This window comes from Crocodylus porosus, unplaced genomic scaffold, assembly GCF_001723895.1.
Source record: "Crocodylus porosus isolate Cpor-Errol unplaced genomic scaffold, CroPor_comp1, whole genome shotgun sequence".
Taxonomy (NCBI): domain Eukaryota; kingdom Metazoa; phylum Chordata; order Crocodylia; family Crocodylidae; genus Crocodylus; species Crocodylus porosus.
The window spans coordinates 45,271,569-45,291,787 of NW_017728948.1; the positions used below are offsets into that span (position 1 = coordinate 45,271,569).

The 20,219-nt window shown below is 42.1% G+C and overlaps 1 protein-coding gene across 2 annotated transcripts in view; it reads left to right on the forward strand.

The window, feature by feature from the left end:
• Positions 1-20,219, forward strand: part of UBE2K (ubiquitin conjugating enzyme E2 K) — a 59,969-nt gene that overhangs the window by 12,926 nt on the left and 26,824 nt on the right. Inside the window, exon 3 of one of the 2 annotated variants that reach the window (XM_019552846.1) lies at positions 15,130-15,224. In XM_019552846.1, the coding sequence (XP_019408391.1) occupies positions 15,130-15,224 (95 nt within the window). The remainder of the gene's footprint in view (positions 1-15,129; positions 15,225-20,219) is intronic. The other variant, XM_019552847.1, reaches the window with a different exon arrangement.

Genomic DNA, 20,219 nt, shown 5'->3' on the forward strand with positions numbered 1-20,219 from the left:
TCTCCCCTGGTGGGGCTGTGCACCTCCTGGGTTAGATGGAGGTCCTGCATTCTGGCTAAGAACCTACATGAGCGGTCAGATCTGGCTGACTGCGCTTCCCAGCAGGTGTTTGGGAAGTTCAGGTCCCCCATGACTACCACATTCTTTGACTTCACTTCTTCCATGAGCTGACCTAAGAATTCCTGTTCGAGCTCTTCCCCTTGGTTGGGAGGTCTGTAGTAGACCCTCACTGTTAAGTCTCTTTCACCTGGGCTGCCTTGTATTCTAACCCAAAGCACTTCAGAGTGCCCTTCCTCTGTTTCTTTGTTAATTGACGAGGATGGGTATTCCTCCTTAATGTAAAGTGCCACGCCCCCACCTTTCCTTCCTATCCTGCTCCTCCTGTACAGCCTATAGCCCTTGACATTCACTGCCCAGTCATGCGTTGAGTCCCGTCACGTTTCAGTGATCCCCACTATGTCCAGGTTGGTGTCAGCTAGCAGGAGGGTGAGTTCCTTCTGCTTGTTTCCCAAACTACGAGCGTTTGTGTAGAGGCATTTGAGGCTTCCTGTGGATGTGTGTACTGGCCCCCTTTCAGCATTACTGTGACACGTGTTGGTTACCTGTGTATATGTTTCACTCGTCGGTCGAGGCTGGGTTGGTTGTACTTGTGGGTGTTGCTTGGTCTGGCAGTCCGATGAGTCCTCCACCCTAGTCTTCCCCTTCCCCCAGTGAGCCTAGTTTAAAGCCTAGTTTAAATATATTAGGGGTGTGCACCAGGAACTGGGAGAATGTCTGTTCTCCAGGACACCCCAAGTGAAGACTAGGTCTAACAGTCCCAAACTTCAGGAAGACTATTTTAGACTGGACATTAGGAACTTGACAGCAAAGAAGCTTTTCCTTAAGTCTGGAACAGACTTCCCCCAGAAGTGGTGTAAACACCTACTCTGGATGCCTTTAAGGCACATTTGGATGCTCCCCACCATCCGTGGGGGCAGACTTCCTACCCCTTGTGTCAGGGGCTAGACCCAGTGATCTTGTGCGGTCCCTTCCAGCCCTAATGCCTATGAAATCTAGGATGCTTTCTATAAGGGTTCAGACAGAAGTGCAGCTCCTGGCTGTAACTCAGAAGGATTTTGCTAAGTGTTCCAAGTTACAGCATTACCTCAGACCAAACAGAAGTTCAGGGTTGGTTCCAGGAGGGAGGGGAATCTAGCTCTGCTTGCTGCCAGGTTCCCCTAGCAATGGCCAGGCTCTTTGCCAGTGCCTCCTGTTTTCAGAATGGGAGGGGAAAAGGCAGTGGAGGGAGCTCATTCTTGAGGCTTCCTAGCTAGTGCTGAGGGGCTGGGGTGGGTGAATTGGAGCCCCCCCACCTTGGGATGGGGGTGGGGGCTGCAATATACCCTTCCCACTGTCCATGGGACCTAAAAACCTCTCAGATTGAACTCCTTCCACTCCTTTTCACCCTTCCCATCCGGAAAACAGCAACAGGCTGGGAGCTCCACAGACGCAAGCTATAATAGAGGCTACATTTTGTAATATCTGATGCCTTGTAATGAAGGGTCAGATTTTCACCCAGTCGGCCATATTTTAGGCTGTTTGCAGCTGTGCACTTGTATTTGGTCACGGCTATCTACTGCTTTCTGGGGCCAGGTCAGGTAAAAATTGTCATTTCTGTTTGTGCCTTTAACGTAGGGGTGGGCAAAAGGCAGTCCGTGGACCAGATATAGCCTGCCAGGCCATTCTAACCGGCCCGCGGGGCCCTTAACAAATTTAGAAAATTAATATTTATCTGCCCCTGGCTGCCTATCATGTGGCCCCCATGGCCATTTAAAAACATACAGGGACTTATGCATGTGATGGTAAGGCCATGCTGAAGTGTTCTAATTGGAACATAAACCAGCACATGTGTAGGCAGCTTTATCTTTTTCATTCCTCTCCCATCTTAAAATGATGCATTTTGCATTCTTATGTTTCTCATTATGTTGGTTCTGTATCACGATTTACACTGGAAAAAACTTTATTCGTTTGAAGTTAGAAAATCTCTTGACTTAAACATGTTCTGAAAACACATTTGTTTAAAAAAGCCTTTAAAAAATAGCCTTCTCCAAACTTCCTACATTTTTGCCAATAAGACTGAAGTAGTGTATTGTATGTGGCTGTATTAAACTTTAAAATCCTTCAGTCTGGGATTTGTTTTTTTACTTAGATTGTATAACTGAACAGAATATTATTGCTTGGGGGTCTTGTTTTGTTTCATTGTTCCTTTCCGATGAAAGCGAACGATGAATTTTTTTTTTATTTTAAGACCTTTTCTCAAGTCATTTGTATGCTAGGTGCTGGCCTAAAGAACATTTTTACTATGGAATTAAAATAGGTGGAAAAAGGGTTTTATGAGGTACTTGCCTGTTGAATCTAGTAGTCAGGATTCAAATTGCACTTGGACTCTTGGGGGAGGTCTGCAAAATACCCCCCACAAAAACTGGGCTGCCTATCAGGATGCCCTAATAAAATTGGAGACTTCCCCCTTGCTCTCCCAGGTTGATTTTTCAAATCTTACAGGGGGGGTCTCATCTCTTATGGGGGGGGCTCAGCCTCCCTAAGCTCCCCTATATCAAACTCTGAATTTAGTGCATCTCCTTAACTTTTGCTAGGTACAGAAACTTCAAACTTAAAATACCTTTTGGTTAAAATATCTCATTTTATTTCTCTATTTACAAAATTTAACTTTTACCATGTCTGTAAAAAGTGAGAGCAGCCTTACAGTAATCTTGGTTTTTAAGTCATCAACTTTCATTTAAAAAAAAAAAAAAAAAAAAAAGTTTCCTGAACCAGAAATGTCAAGACCACAGGCAGGCTGCTATGGTTTTGGATGGTCACACAATATAACCTTCTTCGAATCATGAAAATTCTAACTCTCTAATCATGACTTCAGGATTTTTGAGCTGTACAAAAATTCTGCTTAATATCAAACTTTCTGATAAAGGTAGCAAACTTGATTTAACAAACTTGTCCAAAATGGAGAAACAAAAAAGATGTACATTTTTTCATAAAACTTCCCAGGTCATGGAAATCATTCAACATTCAGTTTTACTGTAAGTGGAAAACAGCACATTTAACACTGCTGAACATATTTTAACGTTTTCTGTTCCTGTTTTTCAAGTTAAGCTTGTATTTTAAGTACTAGATACAGCATACAAAAACTCTGAAGCTTTTGTTTTTGCCTTGAAAGGAAGAGGAAGGAATATGTAGGTCCAAGTGAAAGTTAAGATATAAAAATTACAGGGTTTCTAGTAAGGGTGCACTGATAGAGCTTTTGGGGGCCGACACCGATATCTGATTTTTAAAGAGGCATATTGGCTGATAATAATTTGATTTCCAATACATCATGAAGAGCTGCCTTCAGCTGGTAAGTCCATTGTGGAAGGGAAGAGGGGAGGGAAGAGATGGGGTGGGCAGATCCATCCCTCCCTGTGGAGGGAAGGGGCGGGTGCAGGTGCTGCCCAGCTGGGGCAGGGCACAGGATAGACCCACAGTTGGTTGGGGAGGGGGGGGCTCCTACAGCTGCACGCACCCTGGTAGGGCATGGGGGGTATGTGGCCCCCTCATCTGCATGGGGTGGATGCATGGGCTGCAGCTGAGGGCTGGAGCTGGAGTTGCGCTGGCCTCTTCTCGCCGTGGTCTAGGCTCGGGGCAGCTACAGAGGGGGCTGCGGGCACCCCAGATCTCATTGTAGCTCCCTCCCAGTGTGTGCCTGGCGCAACCATGGCTCTTTCCAGCAGGTGGCAGGGTTGAGCCGGGAAGAACTGTGGCTGCTCTGGGTGTGCGGCAGCAGTGGTGGGAGGGAGCTATGGCAGAATTTGGGGTGGCTGCAGCCCCCTCCATAACCCCTGTCCTGAGGCCAGACCCCGGCGAGAAGAGCCTGGCTCCAACCGGCTCGCCTGCCCTGTGCAGCTCTGGGGGCACATGAGCTGCCTGCCCCCCCCCCCCCCCCCCCCAAAACACACCATGGGTCCATCCTGTCCTCTGCCCTGCCCTGGCTGGGCAGTGCCTGCCTCTGCCCCTGTCCCTTCCCTCACCCTGGAGGGGTTGATCTGCCCCTTCCCTCCCTTCCTTCCCTGCCACCACAATGGACTTACCAGCTGGAGGCAGCTCTCCATGCTGCTGGCTGTGCTCTTTGCTGCCTGGGTGCTGCATTGTGGCTGCATGCAGGCACAGGCATTTTATCGACCAAATTATCAGGCTAGTTTCCAACACAGACAGTTTTATTTATATTGGTACTGATCTGATGTCGGACTGGTGTATCAATGAATCTATAGTTTCTAGTGTACCCAGGCAGGTGATATAAAGCAAGAAAGGTTTCCTTTAAAGTGGTAGAATGGTGAAGAGGAGCAGAGCTTACTCATTTGGGATGAGAAGTTAACAAATACTGAAATAAATAGGTGTGTATTTTTGTGAGTGGGTGGGGGAGATGATTAGGATGGTGACAGAGGTATTTTTCACCCAGGCTAATAACTTACATCTAGAGTCATTATGGCATCTAGGTGTTGTGATGTTGAGCTTTGTCCTGTATGAAATTTATGTGGATGAACTCATAAGTAGAATTAAAAAAGAAATTGTGTGACCTGGGTCTTGGTTGCAATTCACAGCCAGTGTACTACAAAGGGACCTGCACACACAGGTCAGTTCATGTATTTGGATATGCTGCCCATCTGTGGAGTTCAGTGTTGTTTATGCAGATTCTGCAACCTTGTGTGTTGTGGATAGATAAACCTGTCTATGCATGAGTGTGTTACTTTATTCCTGGTTGAATTGGCCATAGGTTTATTCACCCTGATTAGTATTGTGTTGGTCTGAATGCCTCTAAAAATGACAAAGTGGTGCTTTAGTCCTGAGCTTAACACCGGGGAGAGTTGTAACTAGGTTTTCTTCACTGCTGTGTTGTTTCCTGTTACCCTTTCTGTGAGAGTCTGATGTCCTTTTCTCAATTTTTAAAATTTGTTGACACTTCTTACAATTTTTGTTGGTTTACTTTTCTTGCAGATTCTCTACCCCTTGGGGGGAAAAATGCAGTGTTGGAATTGATTCTGTGAAATGTCTTATTGCATTAATATATGCATATTACAGTGTATGGTTTAGAGAGAAAGTGCCTACCTCTACAGGCTGTGGGCTGAAATGACTTGCCCTGAATCTCAAGAGGCAAGTAGGGAGAGCGCCTGCAGCCAGTGTGCCCCCCCCCCCATGAGTGTTGTTGAAGCCCTGCATCTGGAGGCCTTTGTAGCCTTTGAAGACATAAACTTTAAGTGCTTTCCTCACACTGTTAAGCAGAAACAATTGATATTCACTGATGGTCCAAGTTGGAAATATAAGGATATGTGTTATCTTAGGGAAAATGGTTATCCTTAAAAATCTAATTGCAGAGTCACTTCTGCAGGGAAAAAACAGCCTCTCATAGGAGGCCAAGCAAAATTTATGCTAACAAAAAGCCAGCCTGTGCCTCCCTGCAAACTTTTGCACAAATTGGCCTTTAGAATGCATTGTGGAGCTTTTAAGGAAGACTACAAGAATATTTATAGCCATGCTTACATTAGGGTTGAGCTCTAGAGAGCCAATCAGATTGCTAGAACCATTGAATTTGAGAAGTTCATAACGCCATGTAACTAGCAAAGCGTGCTGTGGCCTTGAAAGAAATGAGGCCAGTTGGGTACATTTGCGTGCTCCAGTCACCTTATTGAATTCAGCTTCCCTCCAGCGTATGTTACATGTATCCATGTGCATCTCAAACAAAAATGACTGATGTTCTGAGCGTGGGCAGTACCTTTGCATTCTGGCTCATTAGACCATTCTTACCAAAGTACTGAATTTTAAAACTCATCTGTTAATTAAAGCCAAACATGTTTATCTGAGTAGATAGTATTGTTTAGTTTTTGTTTGTGTGCCTAAAGATTTTTCTAGAAGGTCTTTTCTGTAGAGCAAAAATTAAGTAGATGTAAAGAAAAAATGTCAAATCAGAGTGAAAGAGGCCTTGATGAAAAAGACAGGGAGAAAAATATTACACTTCCCCCTCCCCCCCCCGCACTGAACCCACAAATGTGTGTCAGCTCTTAAATAACAACTGCAGCTTTTATGAAACATTCAAGGTCTGTAGAAGCTCATCTGCATGGGGAGTTTTTTGGAATAGCTGTTATGCATTAAAGTTGTACCCTACCTTAATCTAAATCAATTTCTTGATAAAACTTTGTGCCTTTGAAAGTTCCCTTGCTTCATTTTGCACAAACATTTGATGTGACTTTTCAAAATAGTGTGTGAAAGTTTAGACACACCTCAGTGAGACTTTTTAAACTACATCTTAAGATAGTTTTGATATGGTAACATGTATTGAATATAAATTTAGTCATAAATGGAACTATCTGAATTAAATACAGAATTATAAATGGCATGCATTTTGTTTTGCATTTAAAATACAATGAATATCGTGTCAAATTTGATGCAAAATTAGTATGGTTAAATACATTATATTTTGCTCACTAGACTTTGCATATATGCATGTATGTTTGTAGGCCTGGTTAAGGTAGAATGTGGGCCTTCTGCATGTATCTTGAGCAGTATTCCCTCAGAACTGCGCAGCATGCGTGCCTGGCTGTGTGGCATGAGCATTTCTGCGTAGCCGCGCACGCCACACATTTTAGAGGGAATGCTGATCTTGGGTAAATTTCTGTGTCTAGGAATTAAGATTAGAATAATGTTGAACTTTAAATTGTGCTTGACAAAAAACCCTGTTATTTACAGATCAGTATAAGGTCAGTTCCAGTTCAGCCTATGCTAGACTCTTTATCTGCATGCTTCTGTCACCCAGTAACAAGTTTGTGGTGAGTTGTGTGCAAGCATGACTGATGGGCAGAGGTTTTTCAGTCACCCACCTTTAACGCTGATATCCAAATTGGAAGTAATTACTACTTATTTTTTCAATTACTGCGTACACATTTGTATGTGTAATTACTACATAAATATTTTGCAGTGCACATTTTTGTAATGCCTAGTACAGACCATCTAGAAATTGCCAGTTCTGTAGCAGGCATTTGTATGCTGATAATCTGACACTGGACACTTGCTCTGTCATCTGATGCTGTGCATCATTGACATCATTATAGGCGTTGGAAAATGTATTGCTAAAATTCACTTGTAGTGCTTCTGCTGTTAGTGTCCTATAGCTGCTTCAAACTTGTTGATCCAGTAGAATTTCCACTGTGTTTGTAGCAATTAATGTTATCAGCACTTTTCACATATTTGCAGGTTTAAGGGTGTAGGTATAGTATAAAGAAAACTCATTAGCAAAACTTCTAAAAATATGTGCTCAACTTTGATATCCTTTCTTTTGATACTAAATATTTTAAAATATTTTGGGTGGTGATGAGTTTGCAGGGTAAGGGTGAGTGTTTAGGACAACAGTGTTTCATTTCTTAGAGTGTTCCTATATTGGTGGCATGCATTGTGGCACTTAGGTTTTCTGACCTTTTTCCTTTTTATCATTGATTGATCAGTAGTATTGAGGAACAGTTTTTTGCTTCACTGGAAAATGGAGAGGGGAAAAGGCAGAAATAGATGGTGTAGCAAGGAAGAGAAAGCTTAGGCGGCAATGGAAGTAGCTGGAGGTAGGGGTACAAAGAGACATGAGGATGAAACACCAAAGATTGAGAAAACAGAATGATCCACAGACAGAAGGGTAAAAGAAAGAGATACCAGAATTCAAGTGAGACAGGTCTTTGCAACTGCGGACACTTTTTAAAGAAATGTTGATAGAAGAACATGCTGCTTTCCTGGAGCAAGGATCCTGCTGGAGCATGGAGGAATCTATTGCTTGTTCTTCAGAATGGGACAAATTATATCCATCTGTTATCTTGCTAAGATGATTGTGCCTGGCAGGACAGGGCACTCAAATAGTAGAGGCTCAGGTTATCTTGTGTGAAATTCTTCTGGTTCCTAGACAAAGAGGGTGGCTTGACAAGATAGCACAGATCAATAGGTGGTTCAGTGGTAGGTGCAGTGAAGATTTTGACTACCTGGAAGCATTCAGGAAAAAGTTTGTATTTGTTTATTTATTTTTTGAAAGAAGGACTCCAGCTTCTCAGGTGATAGCAGTCATGCCAACTTCTTCCTGAGAAAGCTAAGAGGAGCTGTAAATTAAAAAATGAGGGAAGATGGCTGGGAGAGACGTATGTGCCTGGTTTTAGTAGCCAGGAAGAAGAAATTTTGTTAGCTAAATATAGGAATGGTTAAAAGGAGTATCAGTGAGTAAAAGGATGGATAGGAGGAGAAAGTACTGATATTAGTGAGAACAGTTGTTACACAGACATTACAGTTAGTAAAACAATTGTCTAATCTGACTAGAGAACCAAGTATGGGAAGCTAGGCAACGGAATGGAGTAATTTGGGAATACCGGTGCAGGATGTGGGACTGGTTGTTATAGGGATAACAGAAACATGGTAGAAGAGAGATGCCTGGAACACAGGCATTTAAAGTATGTCTTTTGTTCAAGACATATAGAAGTAAAAGTAAATGTGGTTTGGTAGCATCATTCATTAAAGATGTTTTAGTCTGGAAAAGAAGAAGAAATATTATGGATAAATAGTTTCTTTCAGTCAACATCACTTTGGCCAGAATGTAAAGAGGATAGTCCTGGAAATCTGCATGACTTCTGGAGTTGGATTTCCATATAAATAAAAAAAAAAACAACAGCTAGTCTCTCATAAAAATATGAATCTTGCTGATAATGTCCCAGAAACATATGGGAGAAATAATGTAACTTATAATGGTAGGTCCTACATAATCTAAGATGCAAAAAGTAGTTTAATGTTTTTCTTTTGTCAAAAAGTCACTAAATCAACCCTGCAGGATATAGTTTTTAGATGTAGTGTTGTAAGTAATGACAACTGCAAATTATAGATAGTTGTAGAAAATAACTCGTTTGAGTGATCATGAGTATATTCAGTTTAAGTAGAAAGAAACAAGGTGTGTAGCTAAGGTTCTTGATTTCTAAAACAAACTTTAATAAACTCAGAAAGCTATTTACTGAAGTCAGATGGACTGAGGAGGGTAGGGACTTCGAATAAAGAATACTTTTATAGGTTCTTTACAGTCAAAGGTGATAAAACCAATAGAATCTTTATTCCAATCAAAGAAGAAAACTTGTAAGAAAGGCCCCAAACCTGATTGGGATGATGAACCTCAAGGGGTTCAGGCATAAGCCTACAAGGAATAAAAAAAAGTCTGAGGATATTATGTTGTGTTTGAGATCAAGATGTAGAAGGATAGAATAAGAACTACCAAAAGTTAAGCTGAAGGTAAGCCTTGCAAGGGTAGAAACATTTGTAGGAAAATTTTTGGGGGGGGGGTTCTTTTTTTTTTTAGTCACAAAAAATAGTGTAGAAAGGAGCAGGGCTGCTATACTATGAGGGTAAAGTAGAGAATATAATAATTTAGGTATGGCACAAAAGCAGTGGAAATGTTTTGCCTCTGTTTTCAGTAGGAATGGGCGTTGAACATGGGTCAGGGAGGCAGAATGGTTAGTAGAGGTATGAAATGAAAATTGCCATGATGGAGATGGTGGAAAAACTCAGGATTCAGTTAACTCCAGATTCAGGAGTCTCAGGATTTGGAGCAGAAACTGGCACATAAGATTGCAAGACCAGCAGCCTGTATTTTTAACAAATCCATCGAGTTGGGACAACTTCATATATTTGGAAAGCAGCAGATGCAGGGCCTATATTTAAGAACAGGAGAGTAATCTGCACAGCTACAGGGCCTTTAATTTGATTTTAATAGTGTGGAGCTCTTTAGAACAACTTTTGAAGGTAAGAACAAAGACATGGGAGTAAATGGAAAAGACCATAAAATGCATCATGGATTTACCAAAGGAAAGTAATGGGGAGGGGAACTAGTTAGAGGAATTTGAAAATGGGCAAAAGACCTAGCCTGAAGTAGATAATATTGAATGGCTTGAAAGGAGGTCACTAGTGGAGTCTTTCAAGGATTAGTCTTGGGACTGATTTGTGTATTATTTTCACTAGTGATATTGATACAAAAGTTTGTTGGGAGTGTGCTGATGAAATTCTGCTGGTACTTGTTTGGAAATATTGTCTATATAGAAGAGAATTCTGGTGTATAGACAGAATGGGATAATCTTTGGGACCAAGTAATAGAAAAAGGATGAAATTTAATAGTTTTGCACATAGACTAAGAATAAGAACTTCTGCAGTCAGCTGTGATCTTATCTTTTGGAAATAACTGAGAAGAAAGTCCTAAGTATATAATTTGATCACAGGCTGTCTATATTAGTTTCTAGTATAATGCAAGTATGATAGGCAAATTCATTCCTAGGAATATCAGTGGAGGTATTTTCAATAGTAAGAAGTACGGTATTAGTGCTGTTTTACATGGTATTTGAAATGTGAATTGTCTGATCAGAGAAGGGTTACTGGTGGTGTTCCTCAGGGATTGGGTTTAGGACCTATCATAAGTGATTTTATCAGAGACCTTGATGCTGCAGTATAGATATGTCCTTGTAAAATTTGCAGATTACACCAGGGTATTGCCAGTGTCAAAAAGGACTGGATTATTATACAAGGAGATTTAGATATTCTTATGGAACGATTACTTTAGACTGGAATATGTGCAAAGGGGGCCTAGTAAGGTGTAAGATCATCAAGTCCAGTCCCCTGCCATGGGCAGGAGGTTGTTGTGCTCAAATGAGCTCAGTGAGGCTCTTGTTGAGCCTCTTCTTGAACCTCCAAGGGTGGTGACTGCACCACCTCTGCTGAGAACGTATTCCAGATTCTAGATAGATATCCTTGCAGAAAAGAAGTTTTCCTAATGTCCAACCTAAATTTTTCCTTGGTCCTCGTCCTCCCTGTAGGTGCTTTCTGAAGAGTTGCTCCCCTATATCTGCATGTTCACCCCTGATGTATTTGTAGGCGGCTTTCAAGTCACCATTTGGTCTTCTCCTGGCCAGACTGAACAAACCCAGTTCCCAGAGTCTCTTTTCCATAGGGCCTATCTTCCAGGCCCCTAATCATACAGCTGGCCCTTCTCTGTACCCTTTTGAGCTTATCCATATCCTTCCTGAAGAGTGGTGTCTAGAACTGGACATGGTACTCCCAGCTATGGCCTCACCAGTGCCAGCTAGAGGGGGAGGAACACCTCTGGATCTGTTTGCAACACATCGGCTGATACGTGCCAGAGTTCTGTTTGCCCTGCTGGAGACTTCATTGCACTGTTGACCCATATTCATCTTCTGGTCAATTGTCACTCCCAAGTCCCTTTCAGGTGCAGTGCTAGCCAGTGAATCGCCACCCATCATAGAGTTGTGGTGAAGGTTCTTCCTACGCGGATGAAGGAACCAGCACTTGTCCCTATTGAACCTCATCTGATTGCGTTCAGCCCATAGGACCAGTCTGTCATCCTGGATCTTTACCCTATCCTCAGATGTGCCTGCATTTCCCCACAGCTTGGTGTCATCCATAAACTTAATCATTGTGCTTTCCACCCCCTCGTCCAAGTCATTGTTAAAGATGTTAAAGAGCACAGGCCCAAGCTCTGATCCCTGTGGGACACCACTGGAGACTGATCCAGGATGAGGCCATCCTATCAATTACAACTCTCTGGGATAGACCTGAGCCAGTTGCCAATGCAACCTTCTGTCAAAATGGCTGTCATTATAATACTGAAAGGGAGAGGTGCAGATTGCCTTCAGTTAAGGCAGGGTTGGGCAAAATGGCACATCCAGCCGGCAGCCAGACTGTATTTCCCAGCAGCCCCTGCCCACATTGCTGCAGCTGGTTTTCATGGAGATCCCAGCAGTGATGGGGCTGTGATGGCACAGGGCCAGGGTTTCCATGGAGACTAGCTGCAGCAGCACTGGCAGGGCATGTGACTGGACAGGGAGCTGCTCCAGGGCCAGGATTTTGTGGTGGCTCAGCCCTGGAACAGCTCCCCACCCCGCTGCATGCCCTGCTAGCACTGCTGGGGCCGGCTCCGTGAAAACCCTGGCCCTGTGCTGTTACGGCCGTGCCATGCTGGGGTCTCCATGAAAACCAGCTGCAGGTGCTGCTGGGAAATGCAGTCTGGCTGCTGGCTGGATCTGCCACTTTGCCCACCCTTGCCTTAACTGAAGGCAATCTGCACCTCTCTTTTTCAGTGTTGTAATAGCAGCTATTTTGAACGAAAGTTGTTCCAATTTGTTTGAATAAAAACACTACCTATTTAGTTACTGCTGAAAGAGGAACTTTTTTAATGAAGAACAATGGGTCACTAGTTAGCTGGAGGGCCACACCCAGAGAGTGGTGGTAGATGGGTCATTTTTGATCTGGAGGGATGCGGGCAATGGGGTTCCGCAGGGCTTGGTCTTTGGGTGCACATTGTTCAACAACTTCATCAGTGACTTAGACAAGGGGATAAAAAGCACCCTGTTCAAATTTGCAGATGACAGTAAGATGTGGGGGATGTGGGCATGCTAGAAGGGAGGAATAGGCTATAAACAGACCTAGACAGGTTACAGGGATGGGTGAATGAGAACAGGATGGGTTTCAGCACTGACAAGTGCAAAGTGATGCACCTGGGGAGGAAGAACCAGCAGCATGCCTACAGGCTGGGGAAGTCCCTTCTCGTCAGTGCAGAGGTGGAAAAGGATCTTGGAGTCATTATTTATGCCAAAATGAACATAGGCCAACAGTGTAGGGAAGCAATCGGGGAGGCCAACCGTACCTTGTCATACATCCACAGATGTATCTCAGGAAGGTCCAAGAAGGTGATACTCCCCCTCCATGTGACACTGTCAGGCCACAGTTGGAGTACTGTGTCCAGTTCTGGGCGCCGGACTTCAGGAGGGATGTGGACAACATGGAGAGGGTCCAGAGGAGGTCTGCCGGCGTGATCAGGGATCAGCAGGGCAGACCCTCTGAGGGCAGGTTAAGGGATCTGAACCTGTTCAGCCTCCACAAGAGAAGGCTGAGGGGAGACCTAGTGGCTGTTTATGAACTGTTCAGGGGGGACCAGCAGGCATTGGGGGAGTCCCTGTTCCCCTGAGCACTATCAAGAGTGACAAGAAATAACGGTCACAAGCTGGCAGAGGGTAGATTTAGGCTAGATATCAGGAGGCGCTACTTCACCGTCAGGGGGGCTAGGATCTGGAACCAACTTCCAAGAGAAGTGGTGCAGGCTCCTACCCTGGGGTCTTTTAAAAGGAGGCTGGATGAACACATAGCCGGGGTCATTTGACCCCAGTACTCTTTCCTGCCGTGGCAGGGGATCAGACTTGATGATCTGCTCAAGTCCCTTCCGACCCTACCAGCTATGAAACTACGAATAGAGAAAGTATATCATAAATTGTTAAATAATGTCTTAAGATCTATTTAAGTGTTCAACTCTCATTTTCATATAGAGATGATACTTGAATTGACATTGTTTGGGATGGCAAAAGATTTGATACTGAGTGAAAGTAGGTACTATTAAAATTGCTTGTAACTTGTAAACTGATGAATAGATTAATTTGTAAGGTCTCTAACTTCATAAACCATTCAAAGTAATTGTTTTTTTGGGGAAGGACGTGCTGTTTTCTTTATCTAACAGTGCGGTTGAATCCTTGCTTTTGAAGTATGACATTCATCCTCAATTATGGAGATTCAGTTTTTGGTGTTTTAGGTTTGTAAGTAGAAGAGAGAGTTAAATTCGTTTAATATCTTAATTTTGGAACTACATGTTGGCTGAGGAAAATTTTTTTTTATATTTTAAATCTCAATTGTTTTTATGCGTGTCACATGGGAATGTGCCACAGTTCCAGAATAGTTTGTTGTCTTTGGCAGAATACCATTGCTTTGGTGAAATTCACGGAATTGGAAGGGGGAAATGCAAAGTACAAGAAGTCATTGAATCATAGAAAGTCCCTGTCTCTTGCTTGCCAGACCCAGGATCATCTCTTATGGTCTATAGGCCAAACAATCAGTTGAAGACCAGTATTTTCCAGTGTAACACCAACCTATCTCTCAGCTCTGCTCATTTTTCCAGTAATGCGGAATGTTGACACTATGGATGATTTGCCTCCCAGGCCAAAGGAAAAGAAATAGTACTGGTGATAGCAAGGAAGTGAGAATGGGGACACCCACGTAGGGTCCCTGATCTGGAGGAATTGTTTCTCTGCATTCAGAGGGGAGGGAATGAAGGCATACAAGGAGTTTGTAGCAGGGGAATAAAAGGATGCCCATATTCTGCAGTGAACTTAGCCTACAAAAGTAAGTATAGAATTTTACCTGGGAATAATCTTTTGGTATTAATCTTTCTGAAGGCAGAGCTTGTTTTGTAGTAAAAGTCTCTTCTGCTTGGAAAACTTTGAACAAGCTTTGTTAATGCTGGTCTCTGGGAGTGGAATTGGACAACTAATTTGAATGGAATATGTCATTCTGGCTTAAATCCATTTCTGAAGCAGTTCTATCAAATCAGTATGAAAATATTTTGGGAAATTGGAGATGATAAACTGTATCTTAGTGACTTTATTTAAAATGTGTTGTGTAGGGTGTGAAAGCGGGGAGGTGACAGAATGGGGAATTTAGGTATATAAATAACTGTTAACCCCTTGCAGAATAGATGCTTTTAAAACAAGGCTTCTATCACTATTATGTTCAGAGTACTATACTATTTAAAAAATAGGTCAGTAAGCTATTTTGGGAAGTCGTCTTATTCCAATGAAAGTGGTGATTAAGCTTGAAATTTTATTTTCTATTTAAAGCAATTAGTTTTAAAATACGTAATTCTTCAAGTCAATTTATTTTTCCAGTTGGATATTCAGAGTAAATAGTCAATTTCAAGGGTCATTATCAACTTGAAATGTAATCAGTTAAAAAAATTGAAAGTAGTTTTAGCTACTGTATTTGCCCCCAAGCTCCCTTGCCTGGTATAGTAGCTTTATAAATACCATTTTTGAGAATTAGAATGCTGCAGAAAATTGTCTTTAAATGAATTAAAACTCCAACTGGAACACAGCCTTCTGAATTGGGTTATTTTGGAAGTCTCTCAAATATTAAAATACCTTCTCTCTTTTTTTTTAGGGACCCTGTATATCAAATGCTTACTCATGACTGTTTGTTTCTCTTTATTTTTAAGACGAGCAAAAATCAAATTAAAGTAGATCTTGTAGATGAGAATTTTACAGAATTAAGAGGAGAAATAGCAGGACCTCCGGACACACCATATGAAGGCAAGTAATGTTATTTTTTGTGTAAGAAATTGTGAACTTCAAATTATGTGTCTTGAGATGTTTTGTTATTTAAATTAATTTACAAAATCAAAAGCAGTGTAGAGCTTCATGTAATGAAATGAGACCTCTTATGCTACTTCAAAATGTACAAAATTGATAATGTTTTGCTCTGGTTTATATATGGTCAAATGAAAAATAGTGCTTGTTCTGTAGCAGAACAGATATTAACATATACCTGTAAGGGTTTACTTTGCAATTTTGTCTGTGCAACAGAATTGTAAAGGTGTATGGTATTGCTTAATGAAGATACCTGTTTGCAATGATCTCTGGTTCTTGAAAGAGAATGCCTACTGTGGGCATTGAAAAACTAGACTAGAGGATGTTGAATAATTGTCCAGTATGAATTGCAAGAAGCTGGTATGGGAGTTTTAAAATATGATTTTTTTTCTTTAATTGTAGAGAGGTGAAATTTGGAAGTTAATCAGATTTAATTAAAATCGCTTGACACATTCCATTGTAAGACCTTTCCTTTGAATTTCCAGATGCGTATAACTTTTTAAATTTTGGGCCGAAATTTTCAATGCCTGTCTTAGTCTTTCTGCTGAAAGTTCAGCCTTCAGCAAAAAGTCAACCATTTCAAAGCATGGTAGGGCAAGGGTAGGCACCCCTTGGCACTTGTGCCAGAGCATGACGCATGAAGGCATTTTGCTTGGCACTCGGGCCAGGACTGCACTGGCACAACAAGGATCAGGCCCCTTGCAGCTCCCCTGCTGTCTAGCATGCCAGTATTTTACAAGTCAAGGTTGTGTGCGTTTTAGGCACTTGACCCAAAAATATTGCTGACCCCTGTGCTAGGGATATATTGCTTTGTCTGTGTTTGGGTTTTTTGTGAGGTGCTTTTTAAAAAAAAAAAAAAAATTAAAGCATCTGTAAGAAACTAGCTCCTCTGAGCTTTGGAGCAAGGACTTCAAGTTCAGTAAAGGTCCCACCACCAATCAGGTGTCTTTTTGTTATCCCTTTGAAAATTTTCCCAAAGTTATTGAAGGGGAATTGCTGAAAACAGCTATTTTACTTGCTCAGAAGTTTGGTAGAGGTGGTAACATTTAAAAAAAATCTCAGAATACTCCATCTCTGCTGAGCAGGATTTATGATCACTTCCCTTGGTAACGGACTGAGACCAGGGAGACTCTGCAGTGCTCTTAATGCTTCTCTTTTGGTTGCCCAGGAAGCAAGGAGGAGGAGGAAGCAGCCTGACTTGGAGAAAAAAATTTAAGAATTGGTTGAAATATGGGAGAAGATGGGCAAATGGGGTCTTCAGCTGCTAATAACACTCCCCTTCAGATCTTGAATGCCAGCATTTCTTTGGTGTCCCTCAGATAGCTGCAAACCTTACTTCCAGCAAAATGTCTTCTCCCTGTAGTGTTTGACTCGGAGAGAGTAACAATCTGTGCTGCTGACACTTGTAAACTCAGTTGGTAAGAGTCTTGTACAGTGACCTAAGAGAACCATCCTGTCAGTAACAGGGACTCAGTATCATTCCACTGATGGGAATTATTTAAAAAAAATGTAGAATTTTTGTATATAACCTAAATACAACTTAAAATTGGCTATAACTTGAAAAGATATTAAGGTTGCAAAGTCAAGCACTTGGAGGTTATGAAATGCTAGAATTAAGGTTGCTGTTACAACCTTAATTCATCCTCCTGTGTGTATGTATTTTCTTCAGTTACATGACCTGCTTTTATTCTGTTGGGTCAGTGCCACTTCAGTTCATAAAACTGGTGGTGTACAGAGGATGGAGAAGGTAGGGTAGGGTGGCACCTTGCACATGAAGCCATTTTGCTCAGCACCTCCACAGCTCTGGGCAGGCCCCTGCTGCCCTCCATGGAGCCTGTGCTGCTCACTGCAGTGGCTAGCAGCCCGGCATCTGTGGTGGGTAGCAGGCAGCAAGCATGGGCTCTATGGCAGGAGGCATGAGCCCTCCAAGAGCCTGGGCTGCTTAGAGCAGGTAGCCATGAGGCTGCAAGTTGCTACATTGGAGTCTGGAACCCTGGCCCAGCTCGTTGCTGGTGGAAGCTGCTCACATGTCTCCGTGCAGATGGCAAAGAAGGGGCCTGGCACACCAGCATTTTCCAAGTTGAGTTTGTGGGATTTTGGGGCACTTGGCCCAAAAACATTTCTGACCCCTGCCTTAAAAACTAATTGGTTCAGACAGGCATGAGCTTTTGTAGAAGTTCTGTTATGAGTGAAGCAAAAGGCTGCATGAAGTGAGAAGATGGTCTCCATAATTAAAAGAAAAAAAAATGACTCTACCAAGAAATTTGGGTTCTGTGCCACAGTTCCTGATAATACTGGGCAAACCATTTTAAACTAAACTTTTCACTGTTGTTCATTGTGTTTCCCATCCTTCGGTACACATTTTCAGGAAATCAGTAGTTATGTGTTTAGAACAAGGTTTGGATCATGAATAATGAGGATAAAAAAAATGTATTGAATAACTGTGTACTTGGTTATCATACTCTACTCTATGTACTGAATGAGGTAGGGATCCTTTGGAAAATATATAATCATGCAGTAGGTTGTTCTATAATACACGTGCACAAGACAGTAAATTACAATTGCATGGGCAACGTTAATTCTGGCATTTCTTAACTTGAGTGCATAATTTTACAATCTTCACTTTCTTTTCTTGTAGTTATGTATTTATTTACATAATATGATTAAAATTTGTGTCTGTGGTTCTGTATTTTATGGCAAAACGGTACACACTGCATAGCAGTTATGAATAGACAGAGAAGAACGTCCAGTTGAAGGTAGAAGGGCACTATTAAGACTGAAATTGGAGTGCCATGTTACTTTTTAATGATGAGTGGTAAGATCCTTGGTTCTGTGTGTAAATATGTTAAACTCCTATACCAAACTGCTCCTTAAGGCATTGGTGCACTGATTTCATGTGGCCTCAGAGGGAAGAAAGCATGCCAAGAATGGAACTGTCAAAATATCTCTTCAGCTTTGAAGGTTTCTCATTCATATAATCACCAGCTCCAAATGTCCTTAACTTGCAGAAATATAACAAGATTACAGTCTGAGTTAGTATGGCTGCAGGACAAATTAAAACAAATAATAGTCTGTAGCTTTGTATTAATGGCAGATCTGTTCTGCAGAATAATCTGTTTTTCAGTGCATGGCACATCTTAAACAGTTCAAGTGTGATAATCAGGAGTCAGATGTCCTCATGCTATTTTGTTGCTATTACCTCTTCTAATGCTTGAGTGTTGAACACCAGTAATTGTAATTATATTTGAAAGTGTGTATGTATGTCGTTCATTAATGTTGAATGCACATGATAAATCTGCTGATACTAGATTTGACAATTTATGGGGGGGTTGTCTCTTTTTAAGAAAAGACAAATGTTGCTTTGTGAATTGCCTTGTAAGAGGGACTCTGATAGGACTGCTAAAACAGTTTTCCTCTGTGGTTTATTTGGGCTGGGTTTAAGTTCAGGGCTTGCTTGTATTTGTGTAATATTTATACTGAGTCAACGCTTCCAAATAGATGTAACAGTAGTATTAAGTAAATTCAGGATAATCTGTGTGCACATATGTGGTAAGAGAGTTTTTTGGGGGGTGGGGCGTGGGGGTTCTTTTACAAGTTCCTGGGAACACCAGCCTTCAGGTTATATTTATCTGTTTAAGTGCTGTGAATAGTTATGATTCTGTATGAATAATAATGACAGTTTGTCCCATGTCAGTTTTATGTTTTGGTGTTAAACTCCAGCAGAGTCCTTTAATTGTTTAGCAAAATCCATGATAATCCAAAAAGCAAAATCAGTTCTTCAGGGGAATAAAATGCTGTCTTTTAATTTACGTTTGAGAAGACAGCTGCAATATCTGAAATTCCTGTGCAGAATGGTATGGAGCAGTAAAAATGTAAGGGTACATTTTGGATTTTATAATTCAGCAGTAGTCTTCTCGGCACTTTTACAACAGGAGCTTTTGACTGCTTTCTTTGACTGCTTCGCTTGAGGATGAGCCCTTGTGTTTTTATGGCTTCCTACTGTTTATCGTCATTGTATTTTGTGTTTGTGTTGCAAGCTGAAAATATAGCTTCTGTACTTGAGTTATTGGACACTTTTTGCCTTGCAGGCTAAAGTATTTCCCCTTTCTTTCTTGATATTTTAGCCAGCGTGGTTTTGCTTTGTATGTCCTCAGTGCTAACATCTTTATTGTGTGTATAATCCATTGCTTTTTTTCATCCTGTTTTATACGCACAGTTCACACCCTGTTTAAAGTTCAGACTTGCTGCTTTTCTACGGTTTGGTTTTAATATTGACTAAGGGCATGTGTACTTCTACTATGCTGCTTTGTTGACTTGTTCCTGCTCTGAATCATAGAAGTAGGGTTGGAAGGGACCTTGTAGATCTTCATGTCCGACCCTTGCCTGGGCAGGAGAGAAACGGCTCAAATGACTCCAGCCAGGTAGGCATCAAGCTTCTTCTTAAAGACCCCCAGGGTAGGAGCCAGCACCACCTCCCTTGGAAGTTGGTTCCAGCTCCTAGCCGCCCTAACTGTGAAGTAATTCTTACGGACATCTAATCTAAACCTCCTCTCCAACAATTTATGGCTGTTATTCCTTGTTATTCCAGGGGGCGCTAGGGTAAACAAGGTCTCTCCCAAACCCTTCTGGTCCCCCCCTAGTGAGTTTATAGACAGTCACCAGGTCCCCCCCCCAGCCTTCTCTTGTGAAGGCTGAACAGGTTCAGGTCCCGCAGTCTCTCATTGTAGGGTCTGCCTTGTTGTCCCCGGATTATGCAGGTGGCCCAGCCTCCTTTGGACCCTCTCAATGTTGTCCACATCCCTCCTGAAGTGAGGTGCACAGAACTGGACACAGTACTCCAGCTGTGGCCTGACCAGTGTTGCATAGAGGGGCAGGATCACCTCCCTGGCTCTACTTGAGATGCACCTGTGGATACATGACAGGGTCTGCTTAGCCCTG